This window comes from Telopea speciosissima, chromosome 7, assembly GCF_018873765.1.
Source record: "Telopea speciosissima isolate NSW1024214 ecotype Mountain lineage chromosome 7, Tspe_v1, whole genome shotgun sequence".
NCBI classification, from domain to species: domain Eukaryota; kingdom Viridiplantae; phylum Streptophyta; class Magnoliopsida; order Proteales; family Proteaceae; genus Telopea; species Telopea speciosissima.
Window position 1 is genome coordinate 60,555,281 of NC_057922.1, and position 16,091 is coordinate 60,571,371.

Consider the following 16,091-nt stretch of genomic DNA (forward strand, 5'->3'; position numbering starts at 1 on the left):
CTCCTAAGAAATCCATTCAAGTTTGGTTAACTTCTGTCTAGCCAAACCCTAGAAATCCATCTTTTCCTCTTTTCCTCTTTTCCAAAACCTGAAACCCTATCCCCAATTGGCTGCCTATTCAAGTTTACAGACTTCTGCCCATCAAAACATCTCAGGACCTTCACTGATAGACTCCTCTACACCTGCCTAGCATAACCAACAACTCAAACCCTAACCCTAACCCTAATTTTGACCTAAAACCCTATTTTGACCTATTCAGACTACCTATTCATATCAGATCCTGTTTTACTGGCTCCTAGTTGGTCTCCTACCAATCTAGGACTACATTACTCCAAACACCATATGATATGATGTACATGCTACAACTAAAAAAAAATGAACCATGCCAGTATAATCAGGTTAAGGAGAATCCATTTTTCGTCTAATTCTTTAGCGGCAATAAAGAGAGCTAGAGTGACCATAAAATGAGGTCTTAAGACTAAGGAAAAATCCCATGATCAAAATTGTATTGCTATCCATCCCCTTGATATCAGACGACCATTATAAAACAAAGGATGTTAGATAAGACTAAAGCACATAAAGAGGAAATGCACAAGAAGTCACTGAGTGGTAGTGATGCAGATCGTAGAAGGAGAGAGAACAGGAAATGGTCTGGTTCATCACTGAACCAAATCTTTACCCGGGATTCTTTGTAATTTTATTATTATTTTTTTTTTATATGGGAGTTTCAAATAGGATTGGTAACGTAAGAAATTGGATTCCTTGTTTAAGTGTTAGTTTCCCAGCTGAGTTCTATCATTGTTTTCGAAAGGAGTTAGGAGTTTTTATCTTATTCACATGCATGTAATTCTACAGATTGAGTAGATTTGAATATGGAATAAAAAAATTGATTTCTCTCTCTCTCCACTGCTGTTCTACCCCTTTTCTTGCTGTTAACAGGAATACTGGTTTGGGAAGATCTCGTTAGAACACTTTAAATCCTAAACTATTGGACCTGGAATTTGAGGTATATGTTTCCCTTCCCTAGGCGACCCTACCCTTAGGGTTCTACTTAAAAGATCAGCCTTATCATAAGAAACAAAACCCGCAACTACGTTGGCTTGAACCTGTCCGCCCATCCTTGTTTCAACACATTTTCCTTGAGTTTAATGCCGCAGGATCCTTTGGTTGCTTGCTGAAACCATAGGTCTTCAAGATTCCAGCCTCCTCTAATTTCAGCTTGATGAGGACCCTCATCGATAAGTTTTACCATCTGAAAGCAACCTGGTCTACCACTGGATGCTGGCTGATATCATGGGGAAGAAGAAGAGGACCTGGTGGCAATTGTCACCATGTCTTCTCTTTTCCCAAAATACCCCTCCTTATTCCTAATTCTGTTTTATCCCTCCTCAATCTTTAATTGAAAATTCCCATCTTATCACTTCCCTCTTTATCTACCTTAACAAACCTTTAAAATCTGGTTATTTACAAAATTGTCATTCCCCTTTAATATGGTTACTTGTTGATTGTGTGTGGGCCCATAAGTGATCCAAACCAGAGTTTTCAAACCCCGGATTGCATTAGGTAGGCAGCATAATGATAGATGACTAAAAAAAACAACCTTGTTTCCCTTCTCTTTTTTTTTTTTTGTGAGGGGGGGAGGGGGGCTATTTTGGCCCTCCCCAACCCCCTCCCCTAAAGGAACAAGATCCATGCAAAGATATAAAGAAGTGATCCAAACCAGAGTTTTCGAACCCCGGATTGCATTAAGTAGGCAGCATAATGATAGATGACTAAAAAAAACAACTTTGTTTCCCTTCTTTTTTTCTGAGGGGGTTTTTTTCAGCCCTCCCCAACCCCCTCCCCCAAAAGAACAAGATCCATGCAAAGATGTAAAGAAGAGCCTCAGCGATCTTCTCACCAGAAAGTCAATCTTACATAACAGAAAACATAACCATGTGACAATCAAAAAGAATGAAGCCCAATCTTGGGACAAAACCAGAACCAAATTAACAAACCAATATCACTGTTATACACATGATTCAAGATTTCGCAAAATATCGCCGATATATCGGCATATTCGGAAATCTCGACACCACCGAGATGAAATGGCCATACGAAATGAAAAAGGAACAAATTTCGTGATATTTCGGGATATTTCGTGATTTACATGGCAATTGTGGATGACTACACTCGTTTCTTCTCCGAAACTATACCGTGGACCACGTATGTCCTTCAGACAGAGATCAATGGACGTCGACTCCAGCGGAGCATGAAAGGGGTCGATCCAGGAAGGCATAGCAATTATTACTAGGATTTGTTTTATGACAGTTGTGAGTCTTGTGAGTCTTGTGAGTTGTGAGTTGTGACTTGTGACTTTATGTATTGACTATTGAGTATTGAACTAATGACTTTTGTGGAGTTTCTTTTATGGAGTTATGAGTTATGACTTATGAACTTATGCACTTATGACTTTATGAGTTTATAGTTTAAACTAAAGGCTACATTTGACTTTATTTTTGTTTCATTACTTTGTTTAAATTTGTTATTATGCCTTTTAGTACTTATACAATGTGTATTTAACTATTTATACATCAGGGTCCGACCGTATACTATCAATCAAGGGTGCAAACCCAAAACACCACTTTGAGTTCACGCTTTTGCAATATGAAGGTTTAAATGTGTTTATTTAGCTTAAATAAGAGTGTACATGAAGTTTCAGGCCTTAATAAGGCCAAAACCCCCCACCGAGATGGACTACCAAAATATGGCAGAAAAATACCATATTTCGACGAAATTTCAGTAAATTTCGAATATTTCGGAAATCTCAACCTGCCCGAAATGGCGAGACGAGACGAGATCTTGAACCTTGGACTTATACAAACCACACAGATTCCCAAGGATTTAAAACTTGGGGGCAAGGATCCCTAGTTGAGTCAGCTGATGCTAACAGATCCTGGCCAAGTTTGAGGGAGAACAGCCTGTAGCAGACCTGGGCAGTTGCTATTGTGGGGGATGGGCATTATAACTTGGAATTCAGCAAAGTTGCCCTATGAAGTTCTGATACTTGAAAACGTGCATATGCCCATACAGGTCAGAGATACTCGTCTTACTTGGAGGAATCTAAGAGTGCAGCTAGAAAATGCTTAGTTTAACATAACCACAAAAGCTTCCTAGGGTTCAACTAACAACAGGAGGCAAACAATCAGAGATGGACTTCGAAAACTTAAGGTAAGTGATAGTTTTGGGAAGTGTGACTTGTGTCAATGAAACACAATCACATGTCTATTTATAATAAATGCTTTGAGAGTAGAAGGACAGAAATGCCCCTAGGGCAACATAACATAAAACACCTAGGACAATTCTCCCCTTATATCCCATATTACAACACTCCCCCTCAAGTTGGAGCATGGATATCAAACATGCCCAAATTGCATACAAGTGGACAAAAGATTTTACTACTCAGCCCTTTAGTAAATATATCAGCCAACTAGTCGCCAGACTTGACAAAAGGAATATAGATCAGTCCTTCCTCGAGCTTCTCCTTGATGAAGTGACGATCTATCTCCACATCCTTGGTGCGGTCATGCTGGACTGGGTTATGGGCAATACTAATGGCAGACTTGTTGTCACAATACAACATCATGGGCAGTGAAGTAGGAATTTCCAGATCAGTTAGGAGTCCTTGTAACCACATCAACTCACACATGCCATGGGACATGGCATGAAATTCTGCCTCAGCACTAGAACAGGCAACAACAGTCTGCTTCTTACTTCGCCAGGTCACCAAATTATCTCCAACAAGGGTACAGTAACCATAAGTGGACCGGCGGTCATCAGGAGAACTAGCCCAATCAAAGTCTGTATATGCTTCCACCTTCAAATGATCATTAGGAGAAAATAAAATTCCGTTGCCTGGTGCAGCCTTCAAATACCTAAGGATACGTAGGACAGCATCCCAATGAGTGGAATAAGGGTCATGCATGTATTGGCTGACCATACTAACAGCAAAGGCAATATCCGGCCAGTATGAGAAAGGTAGATCAGCTTCCAAACTAGTCTCTAATATCTCCCTTTGTCAACTGGGTCACCTGTCTGACTGGAGAGACGAACATAGCTTCAAGAGGGGTCTCGACTGGCTTACACCCTAGCATTCTAGTCTCTGATAGTAGATCCAGGGTGTATTTCCGCTGAGAGAAATATCCCATTGGTAGAATGGGCAACCTCAATGCCCAAAAAATATCGCAGGGGCCCCAAATCTTTTATTTTGAATTCCTTCCCAAGGAGTCGTTTCAAGCTCTCAATTTCTTCCAAATCGTTGCCTGTGACAACTATATCATCCACATACACAATGAGAATGGCAATCTTGGTCCCTGGCTTCTTGATGAAGACGGTCTGATCAGCATTGCTCTGGGTATATCCAAACTTTACCATAGCTTTGTGGAATCTACCAAACCAAGCTCTCAGAGACTGCTTTAAGCCATATAGAGCATGTTTGATCTTGCATACCTTCCCATGAGTTTCCCTAGTAGCAAATCCAGGAGGAACATCTTGTTAAACTTCTTCTTCTAATTCCCCGTGAAGAAATGCATTCTTCACATCCAACTGTTGCAGTTCCCACCCAAGATTAGTAGTGCAAGACAAAATTACTCGGATGGTGTTCATCTTGGCAACTGTGCAAAGGTTTCTTTATAGTCCAGGCCAAATGTTCGGGTAAACCCCTAGCAACCAATCTAGCTTTGTATCGCTCCACTGTGCCATCAGAGTTCTGTTTGACAGTAAACACCCACTTGCCACTGACTGTTTTTTTCTGGGGAGGAAGCGATAATTAATCCCAAGTGCCATTTTTTGCAAGGACATGCATTTCCTCTACCATAGCTGCCTTCCATTTAGGATCTTAAAGAGCCTCCTGCCAGTTCTTAGGAATAGAAACAGAGGACAAGGAAATCACAAATGCACGATAAATAGGGGAAAGAGACTCATACAACACCACCTGAGAAATAGGATGTTGTGTACAAGATCTAACCCCTTTGCAAAGTGCAATGGGTAAGTCCAAAGAAGGATCTGAAATAAATGGAAGCAGAGATGGATCAGAAATATTACCTAGAGATGATGGATCTAGCACAGGAGTAGCCATTGGATCTAGAGCAGCTGAAGTAGTGTCAGGTTGCAACCCATGACGAGAATGTTGGTCGGTGTAGGTTTGAATAACAGATGGTGGAATAATAGTAGGTTGAGTTTCCTGTGGAATGGAAGACTCCCCCTGAACCAAAGGAATCGGAAGAGATGGAACAGGCATATCGGCACTAACCAGCTCAACCCTTGACGAGATGCCACATCATAAAAAGGGAAAGCTTCATTTAAAATAACATCCATGGTCACAAACATCTTATGAGAAGGGGGATGGTAGCATCGGTAGCCCTTTTCGGTAAGAGAATATCCCACAAAAATACATTTGAAGCCCCGGGGTTATAGTTTACTGGGATGGTGGTGGTTTCGAACATAACACACACAACCAAAAACTTTAGGTGCAAAGATGAAGGTGGTGGAGCCTTGAAGAACTTGAATGGGTGAGTTAAAGTTAAGGACCCGGGTAGGCATGCGGTTAATCAAATATGCAGCAGTCATAACAGCTTCTCCCCAAAAATAAGAAAGGACATTCATTTCAAAGAGAAGGACACAGGCAACTTCCAAGAGGTGGCGATTTTTAGGTTCAACCACCCCAGTCTGAGTCGGAGTGTCTACACAACTGGTTTGATGTAAAATACCATGGGATGCAAGATATGCCTGGAATGCTCCATCCAAATATTCTCTCCCATTATCACTACGGAGAGTTTTTATGTGAGCATCATATTGAGTTTGAACAAAAGAAAGAAAATTTTTAAAACAAGAAAAAACCTCATTTTTATGATGCATCAAATAAATCCAAGTGCAACGAGTATGGCAATCAATAAAAGAAACAAACCATTTATACCCAGAAAGAGAAGAACAACGGGCAGGGCCCCACACATCATAATGAATTAACATAAAAGGTGAAGTACTTCTAGAATTTAAAGGAGAATATGTAAAACGACTTTGCTTGGCTAAAACACAAGCATCATAAAAAATATTCTTCAGTTTACAACCAGAAAATAAATTTGGACAGGTTTTAACTAAGGTCCCCATAGGTGAGTGGCCTAAACGGCGATGCCAAAGCAACAACTGAGGAGAATCAGATGACTCAGCAACGGTAGGATGAGCATGTCAAAGAGAAGAGGAAGCAACATCCAGAAAATAAAGTCCTCCATCAACTTTTCCAGATCCAATCGTTTCTCCCGTTACAGATCCTGAAACAAACAATGGGAGGGAAAAAAGGTTACTTTGCAATTAAGATCAGATGTTAAACGATTGAAGGAGAGAAGATTTGTAGCAAAATTGGGAACATGTAAAACAGAATGTAAAGACATGGAAGGAGAACATGTGATGGTTCCCTTCCCAGAGATGGAAGAAAGAGAACCATCAGCAATATGAACTTTATCCTTACCAGAATATGGAGAATATGGAGAATATGTAGGGAAAAGATTGGCCTTACCAATCATATGGTCGGAGGCACCAAAATCAAGGATCCAACAATCGGAAATGGTAAAATGACATAAACCAGCAAAAGAAATACCTGGTATGTCAGAAGAAGCCAAAGCAGACGTAGAAGCAGAAGTAGAATTGGCAGTGGAATCCAGCTTTGTAACTAAATGGCGCAACAACTTAGTCAATTCTTCAGGAGCACTGGCGGGGGGCCCAATAAGAGTGGGAGCAGTAACAGTAGGTGGTTCAGGAACCACGGTTTCAGTAATGTGAGCAGCTGGTCTCCCAAGACCACGGCCCTTAGCACCAGGAGTGGTAGGGCACCCATGAAGCTTCCAACAAAAATCCTTGGTATGCCTCTCCTTTCCACAGTAATCACATTTAATAGGTTCTTCTTTAGGACCATCATTGGGGCGAGGAGAGTTACCTTTAGGTGCAACAGGAGAATCAGAGACAATAGCCGATCTCTCTTGGGAAGACGGAGGCATCATGGCATTGCGTCAACTATCCTCCAGTTGAGTTAGGGAATATGCCTACTCCAAGGTGGGAAAGGGCTCCCTGCTAAGAACCTAGGCACGGAGTTGATCGTACTCTACATTCAGCCCAGTAAGAAAATCATACGCCTTGAATTTATCCTCCCTTTTCTTGAACTTGATCACATCTTCAGGTGTAGAGGCTTGAAAAGTATCATAAAAATCTAACTCTTGCCATAGACTCCGCGACTCAGAATAGTAATGGGACAGGCTGAGATCTTTCTGCGTGGTCTCATGAAGTTTCTTTCACAATTCATAGACCTAGGCATCATTCACAACCTGAGTAAGTTTCTTGAGCTGCCTTCCAAATTTTTGCAGCAGTGTCAAGCAACAGATAACCACGAGCCAGTTGTGGTGTCATTCTAAAGAGCAGATAAGACATCACAAGGGAGTTGGAAGAACTCCATTTATCCTATTCAGGACCTGCAGCCAAATTTTTGCAGCAGTGTCAAGCAACAGATAACCACGAGCCAGTTGTGGTGTCATTCTAGAGAGCAGATAAGACATCACAAGGGAGTTGGAAGAACTCCATTTATCCTATTCAGGACCTGCAGTGAGGAGCTTCTCTTTTGTACCAGTGAGATAACCCACAAAGCCGCGAGAATCGATGTTGAGATAGCAAGATCTGGACCACATCAAGTAGTTGTTGCCATCTAGTCGAACAGCACAAGCAAGGAAAGTGGGAAAGCCATCGTGAGAACCACAGATGGGGTTTTCCAAAGTAGATGTAGCAGAAGAATTCAAGTCTCCCATCAAAACAAGGTGCGGAAAAAAACTCAACTACAGATCACAGGGAAAAAATTTAGATCATCAACAGATCTAAAAAAACGGTTATAAAGAATATCACAACCTACTTAGTTCATATAGAGAGGCTGGAACCAAAAAAGGATGGGGAAAAAAGCCCTCGGTGATGAAACATACACCACTGAGGAGTGGCGGACAAAGGGAGATGCGACTCCCGACCTCTCGATGATGCTAAAAGGGAAACCGAGAGAGAGAGAAAGCTGCAAGGGAGAGAACGCGCTGGCGGGTGGTGGTTGTGACGAGAAGCGGCAGTAGGTGGTAGCAGCGCTAGGGAAAAAAGAAAAGAGAGAAGAGGGAAAGAGAGATGGTGGCGGTGGAAGACCCTAGGTCGATTCTCTTAGCTCTGATACCATGATAGCTTTGGGAATTGTGACGTGTCAATGAGACACGATCACATGTCTATTTATAATAAATGCTTTGAGAGTACAAGGACAGAAATGCCCTAGGGCAACATAACATAAAACACCTAGGACAATTCTACCCTTATATCCCATATTACAACAGTAAGCTTAGGCCCTATTGACTATCCATTGCCTCAAAATAGTAGAAATAAACTCGCTAGTTGAAGTAATAGAAATCTTTAAAGAACCTTGCACCCATTAATGATCAACAATGACCGTCAAAAATCCATATGCTGAACAAGCGGCAAGAGAAGAACTCTGAAACTGACAAATGATCTGGATGAATTGAAGAACAAACCAAAGGATTGTCCTAATCAGTTGCCGTTTTGAGAGGCAGAACAGTAGAAACTGGCAAATGTCAAAGTCTGTATTGAAGAACCAGCAGAAGATAGTCACTAATCATCCGTATGTGGTGGAAGAAGAAGTCCTTTTGACATTAGGAAATCCTCTTCCGCAGCCTTCTCTTCTTATATTGCTTCATTGTTCATCCACAGAAATAAGACGATAAAACTCTGACTACCCGGTTCAACCAGTGCAAAGGCATCCCTCTTCATGCTTGAAACAAAGAGAAGGAACCAAACAAGACCCATATAACCACATTTATAATGTGCATCACTTCAAGTATTTAAGCTGCACCCCCCCCCCACCACAAAAAAAAGGACATATTTTAAGTTACTTTAAGACAGTTTATTTAGCAGCCTGCCACAAAAGAACCACAAAGCCTAGACATGGCAGCCCACAAACTACAAGCAATCATACATTGTGCTATCCAAAACATACTTTCAGTACATCCTAGCATGCATCATGATATTGCTCTTTAAAATACAAGCAATCACCAATGCATACAAGATTTTTTCGACTCAATTCATCAATTAATAATTAAGCAACTCATGTTTCTTAAGAGAAGATGAATTAGTCTATACGCATATAAGAATAGGGGGATGCAATCTTCTGTTTCAGGAAGAATTAAGTGCATATGACAATAAAAATACTTGAAAAAGCAACTCCATATTTAGAACAGGATTGCTGGACTATCAAAAGAAACCCACAACAAATACACAAATGCAAAGCAGCTTACATTGATAATCATAAAACAGAAACTATGAAAGCAGTTCATCATTCTTACCTTCCAAAACTTGATTGTTTTGTCATTAGTGGACAGAAGAAACAAGGCACCATTAGCTGTTTGGCACCATCTGATCTTGTTAATTTTCTCCTCTATTTCCAAACTTTTCAGATAGTCAAACTGATTTTAGAATAAACAAAAAAAAAGCAGAGTAAGATAAACTTCAAAGCCCAGAAGGAAAATATATGGAATATATTTGAATTCAGTCAGCAAAAAAAGTGGAAAGAAATACCTCAGGTTCATGGCTCTGAAACTCTGTTTTATAGCGGAACTCAGGATGCCTACTAATTGGGCAATCCATTCGCTCCAGATCCCTTCGATGTCCATGCTAAAAATCATAATCATTGAAATGTGAGAAAATATCAAGAAACATCACATATTTAATATAAAAAAAAAAAAAAAAAAGGCACCAAGATGGAAAATAATTATAACAGAAGAATAATCAAGGTGATAATTGAACGTACATCTTTTGTATCAGTTCTTTCAAATAAAACCACCCGTCCCCCTCGATCACCAGTGGCAAGGTGGTCCCCTGTTTTATCAAACTCAATTGCTGAAATGATATCAACTGCAAGAAAAGTATTGGACTGGTTAGTGAACTAAGTACTAAAATGGGAACAACATCATAAACTCCCGAGAAAGAAGAGTTAAAATACACACACAGAATAATTGAAGTGCAGTAAAGGGTGCTCCTACAATTCAAAGAATCACATTTCTTTTAATAGACTCAATCAGACCAAAGAAATTTACTCAAAGAAGCATTGGCCAGGTCAAAAGTCCCATGCACATGTGAATTTGTATGTTTATATAATTATACCAAGGAACATTAACAAAACATACAATAGGCCTGTGCACAAGCCACATGATGAATACAAAACTCCTTTGCAGTAAGAAAACTGTGTAACCACATCCACTTTCTTAGGAGTATTAAAAAAAAAATAAACCAAAGGATTGAATAAGATTGCACATTTCTTCCTTCAGCAATGCAATTAGCATAGTCTTTGCCTACTTTTCAACAGCTTGGTCAGACATTTATAATCCATAAAAGTAAAAACACATAGGCATGCTTTAGCCCTCTGGATCAATGTCCCCAAGGTCAAAAGAATCCTATTTTGGTGGATTTCTTTCATCGTCTTTCACTCCCTCTATCTCCTTTTTGTTCCTCATTAGAAAGCTATTTCGGTAGGATTCATGGAAGTTAAATTCTAAAAAGTATTAAGGGTATTGTCTCTGGAGGAATCACTGTGGATAGTGCATTAGCTACATGTTAAGATCATCAGTTGACAATGTGAAACATCATGGATGTAACATTCAATAAAAGCATTGAGTGGTATAAACAAGTCCAAAGATTATATTCTTAGTCCTTTTACAAAGACCAAAAATCAGCAGACCACATGTCTGCATAAAATACTTCCCCCTACTCAGACTCTCAGAGAATATCATGAAAGTGGATCAATCATTTTTTTCAGAATAAGATAATTAAAAAAATTGACAGATCAACAGTGAAAGGCATACCACAAAGGTTAAAGCCACCATTCTAGGGGTAGTTCACTGCGACGCTCTAATGGCTATAATACAGTCAATGCCAACAGGCCCAACAGACAGCTTTTATTTTTACAGATGGAGAATTATTCTATTCCCTGGTACAGATACAGAAGTTTACTCACTCAAGTAGTCAAGTTTATTCCAAGTATCCCAATGGTGTAATGCCATTGACTTATTAGGAAAAAGGAGTCAAATCACCAGCACCTTAAGGACAAATCCTTCTTTCCAAATAAACATATACCACATGAAGCAAAGTTCTAAAGTCACACCAATAAATGGACTTTTGGTCATTAACCTCCTCTAAGATCCTAACATCTAAATTTACTTTAACTACATTTCCACGCCTAATTCAAAATCCAGGCTCATGAACCCAACCTTAACCACGATGAATCATTTTATCATCACAAAATACTGCCCCATTAACAATAGAAAACTTGGGCACAAAATCCATGACAACTGCCAATAGCAACCATCTAATATCCTGCGAATGGGACAATCAGAAAATATGAAAGAGGCTTTAGCTTTACACTGTCAATAAGTTACATACTTCACCATAATACTATAAATCCACCTATTTCAAGCTAATAGGAATTAGACAGACCTTAATCAGCATTATCTTCCCAGAGTTCAGTTTTAATTTTTTCTGATGAATATTAAAACCTAACCTTGTTTTTCTACCCTAACAGCATTGTGAGGCCAAATCCCAAGTAAAATTCCAACATATCCCAGCCAATGATCTTCCACCCCACATTAATCTACATAAAGAATGGCATTGATGAACAATATACATAGTAGCAAGAATTCATGCACTTTATGACATGTCAGCTACACAGAGTCCTCATGTTGTTGGTTGGTCTGATGTCCTCACGAACCAAGCCAGTCTATCGCAACAATTGAAAACTAACCTATGAGGATGCAAGAAAAATAAGTCCACCAAAACTGTGGTACATATCATTGGAACCTGGCGTACCTAACTATGATCTACACATGCACTGACACCGATGCAAAATAATAACTTCAAATGCAAGTCCTTATGATAATGAACTAACCATTAATTGACCAACCATGGAAAAATGAAAAAAAATGTTATAGAGGACAATGTGTGTTGACTAAGAAAAAGGTCTAGTTCTTCTACCAATAAAGGGCGAACCCAGTGCACAAGGCTCCTGCCACTGCAAGGTCTAGGGAGGGTCATAATGTACACAGCCTTACCCCTGCTTTCACAGAGAGTCCGGACTCAACCCCGTGACCTCTTGGTCACAATGGAGCAACCTTTCCGTTGCACCAAAGCCCGCCCTCTAGTTCTTCTACCAATAAAAAATAAAAATACTACATTTATATTAACTAAGCTCTATTAAACTCATTTGCAAATTGCTGATTTTGCTATTGAAAGAACAGCTCAACCAATGCTACACTTGATAGTGTGTGCATGGGTCGGATCAATCCTTCAACCAGCTTAAACCTAAAGCATGTTCTCTAATACTGAAAATAGAACCTCGCTTCACTAACAAACTAAAATTAGACTACATCAGCTCTATCCAGTTCAATTTTGTACACGATTGTCTTTCCTATTATATAAACAAATTAACCAGTTCTCTCTGTCAATCACCATGCATGTGACGTAAATTGTAGATCAATTCTTTCACGTCTGCAGCAGCAAAAAGAGGCAGATGTGCAGCATTCCCCCTCCAATCAGAAGCAAAATCATTTATTTTTCTCCAGAAACCCCATAAAAATTATCAACAAAGCATATAAATTGCGATCCAGCAATCAATGAACCCAAAACAGAACGATACTTCGCCAACCAAACCCTAATCCGAATTGAATCTAATCGATATCTTGAAAGACTCAACAATCCCATGGATCCAACAAAAGGTCATACCTTCCTGAACTTCTTCCCCCGCAGTCCTTTCGCCAAAAACCTGAGAGAATTTCCACTCGAGCAGCGGTGGCGGCGGCCCCGCAGAACCTGAGACTTCCGAGCCTTCACCGCCGTTCATTTCCGAGCGAATTTCCGGCCAAATCGACCAATGAATTCCCAAAAAAAAATGATTCACGGCATCAACGATTGGCTTCTTCTCAGCCTTATAGGAAGATCATAGGTTCGAATCCTCACAACACACCATAAAAAATGCAGGTTTTCGGTTATTCCATCGAAAACACAGATAAAACCAATAGGAGGGTTTGAACAGCGAACGAGACTCTCTTTCTCTTTCTCTTTCTCTGTCTTTCCTCTCCTCTTCTCTGCTGCCTTCTTTTTTTCTTTTTTTTCCTTTTTTTTCCCCTTTCCCTTTCCTTTTTCGTGGTGATAGGGAGAAAAATGAGATTGGAGGAAAATAACAGAGCAGGGAATGCGTCTCTTCGAGCTTTCGGAGCCGAAACAGTCTTCTCTGACTAGCTAAGCCCTCTATAATGTTACTCTCTCATTTTCTCTAATTTTTTTTAATATTTAAATACTTTAAAAGATTACTGTAAACGACGAAATGGTGAGACTGTAAGTCTGTGAATTTAGTATTTCAATCAGACGGCTCTGATGTAGTTTCTTGCAACTGGATGGCTTTGATCAGGAGACTATCCATTGCGAAGCACTACAGTGTCACTCTTCTCTGTTTTTCTTCCTGGCCATGAGCAATGATGTGTTGACATCTGTCAAACAAGAGGATAAGCAGCAGTGTTGAGACACGTTTTCTACACTCCCTTACAAGCCAATGACAACTGGGAATCAAACACGTGGCAGCAAAAGACAGCATTTGTAAGAACTTCAGATGCTTTTCACCTAGCCTGCCGAGATTATTACCAGCCAAACGGGTTGTTCGTTGTAAGAGAGAATCGTGGGACAGTTTCTCTGTACATCCATCTAACAATTACACGTGGCATTCTGGAAGAGCCGTAGTAAGAATCTTGCATTATGTGTATGAACTCACATGGTTTGCACTCCTTGTTTTATATGAATAGAGTTTTTTATATTACCATCCCAAAAATTTTATTATTTACTATTATCCTCCCAAACTTTCAAACAACTGTTACCCTCCACTGTTGCATACTAATCACTAACTGACCCCCACCGTTACAAACCCGTAACGGAGGGGGTTAGTAATGATACTGTACCATTGTCATGAATTTTTTAGGACCATAATACCCTTCGTCCAAAGTGAAATAAACTTCAAAGATTCCTCCTCTTCACTGGAAAAATCGAGTCCTCTCCCGCCGATGGAAGACGAAGAGGATAACGAATCCCACCCGAAATCGCAATCTTTGTCTAACAATCAAAACAATCGGCAGTCATCGCCGCCACCGTCGTCGTCGTCCCAGCCAGTAACGGTAGCGTTGGTGGCGCCTTCTACCCACCAATCTCTAACCCTAATACAACCCCAGATCTCCTGGCACTGGAGGCGGCCGCAAGGACTGTTGGAGCAAAGGCGCCACATCTACGCTAATCGACGCCAGGGGTGAATGCTACATCGAGCTCAGCCCGAGGAAACTTGAAGTAGAAACACTAGAAAGAGGTCACCGATGTTGTCACAAGCCGCGAAGACTACACCAAACCCGCCAAGACATATATCCAGTGCAAGAACCGAATCGATACGTTGAAGAAAAAATACAAGATCGAGAAGGCCAAGATCGCTTCTGGAGTACAATCTAAGTGGGTATTCTTTGATCGCATTGACGAGCTCATCGGCCCAGGTCCAGGAAGAACGAAGACAATGATGAGGACCATAAACACAATTGCCATGCCCCGCCGTTAGGGGCGTCAAATCGTCAAGGCAGTTTCAGGTGAAGCAGCAACAGCAAGATTCGAGTAACTCGGGCGATTCCTCCGATAGTTTTCCACCGCGGATGACTAATGTGAACGGAAAGAGGTGGCAGTTCGAGAGAGATCCATCGGTGGTTTGAACCAAAAAAATAGGAGGGGAGTCGGATTCGCCGGTGAAGGAGTTGAGTCAAGCGATTCTCAAGTTTGGTGAGGTGTATGAGAAGGTGGACAGGTCGAAACTGGAACAGGTGATGGAGATGGAGAGGCAGAGGATGGAGTTGACTAGGGAGTTAGAGCTTCAAAGAACGCGTTTCTTCATAAAGACCCAGAAGGAGCTCTCTCAGCTCAAGCATGGTAGAAGAGTTGTCGTCGGTAATGGCTGCCATAACAGTAACAATGGTGGCTGAATCTTAACTTCAAAGATCTCAACCCCCTAATTCTTCTCTCGTAGACTGTTAACCCATTTCAAATCATTCCAAAACCTGAACATCAAAGTGAGGTCGAATAAGTGATGATCTGAGATTGTAGTAATTATGAATAGATTGGAATCGGGAATTGGGTGTATTTAAATTGATGGGATCTAAACTATTTTATTTCCAATGGCGCTTCAAAGGTTGAAGGGAAGGAGTTGCTTTGTATTCAGTGGTAGATTTGGTCATGAAAGTGTGATCCATGTGCTGCTTTGCAATGTGACCTGAGACGATGGAGATAATTAAGCGAGAGAGTCGGCTGAGAAGAAGGGATGGGTGTTGTAGTGCCGCCGACAAAGTTCTTCTTCCTCCGGTTTGCTGCAACACAGGTGAAGTGAAGAAGACGAAGTGAAGACGAGGAATCTTTGAAGTTTATTTCACTTTGGACAAAGGGTATTTTGGTACTAAAAAATTCGTGACAATGGCACAGTATCACTACTAATCCCCTCCGTTATGAGTCTGTAATGGTGGGGGTCAGTTAGTGATTAGTATGCAGCAGGGGAGGGTAACAGTTGTTTGAAAGTTTTGGGGGGGGTAATAGTAAATAGTAAAGTTTTTGGGATGGTAATTGTAAAAAACCCATATGAATACCATACAAATTTCCTACACGGCCCGACTAGCTAATGAGGTTCCATGGATATAGGTTTTTTATTCATGGTTTAAGGTATCGGTATCATATCGTCCGTATCGGGCGATACGTACTGGTTTTGCAAGTGATCGATCTTGATATTGTGTTGATACGTATCGATGATACGGTATGGACAATGAGTCAAATGGTCAAAAAACCAATTTTAAAGGATAATCAAGGGCAATTTTATCCGATACAGTTGATCTGATTCGATACCGTATCGCTTTCTAAGACCGATACCCGTTCCAATACCGTGCACTAAAACTATGGAAACAATATATCTCTAAAAC

The 16,091-nt window shown here is 40.6% G+C and overlaps 1 protein-coding gene and 1 pseudogene across 2 annotated transcripts in view; one reads left to right on the forward strand and one right to left on the reverse strand.

Moving 5' to 3' along the window:
- LOC122666565 (serine/threonine protein phosphatase 2A 55 kDa regulatory subunit B beta isoform-like) overlaps nucleotides 1–13,335 on the reverse strand; it is a 46,548-nt gene extending 33,213 nt beyond the window's left edge. For both annotated transcript variants that reach the window (XM_043862578.1, XM_043862577.1), the window contains exons 1-4: nucleotides 12,832–13,335; nucleotides 9,869–9,972; nucleotides 9,637–9,732; nucleotides 9,405–9,524 (exon numbers count right to left, since the gene is read on the reverse strand). In XM_043862578.1, the coding sequence (XP_043718513.1) occupies nucleotides 9,405–9,524; nucleotides 9,637–9,732; nucleotides 9,869–9,972; nucleotides 12,832–12,949 (438 nt within the window). In that variant the 5' untranslated portion in view covers nucleotides 12,950–13,335. The remainder of the gene's footprint in view (nucleotides 1–9,404; nucleotides 9,525–9,636; nucleotides 9,733–9,868; nucleotides 9,973–12,831) is intronic.
- Nucleotides 13,336–14,140: 805 nt separating this feature from the next.
- Nucleotides 14,141–15,253, forward strand: LOC122669558 (annotated as a pseudogene).
- Nucleotides 15,254–16,091: the final 838 nt, after the last annotated feature.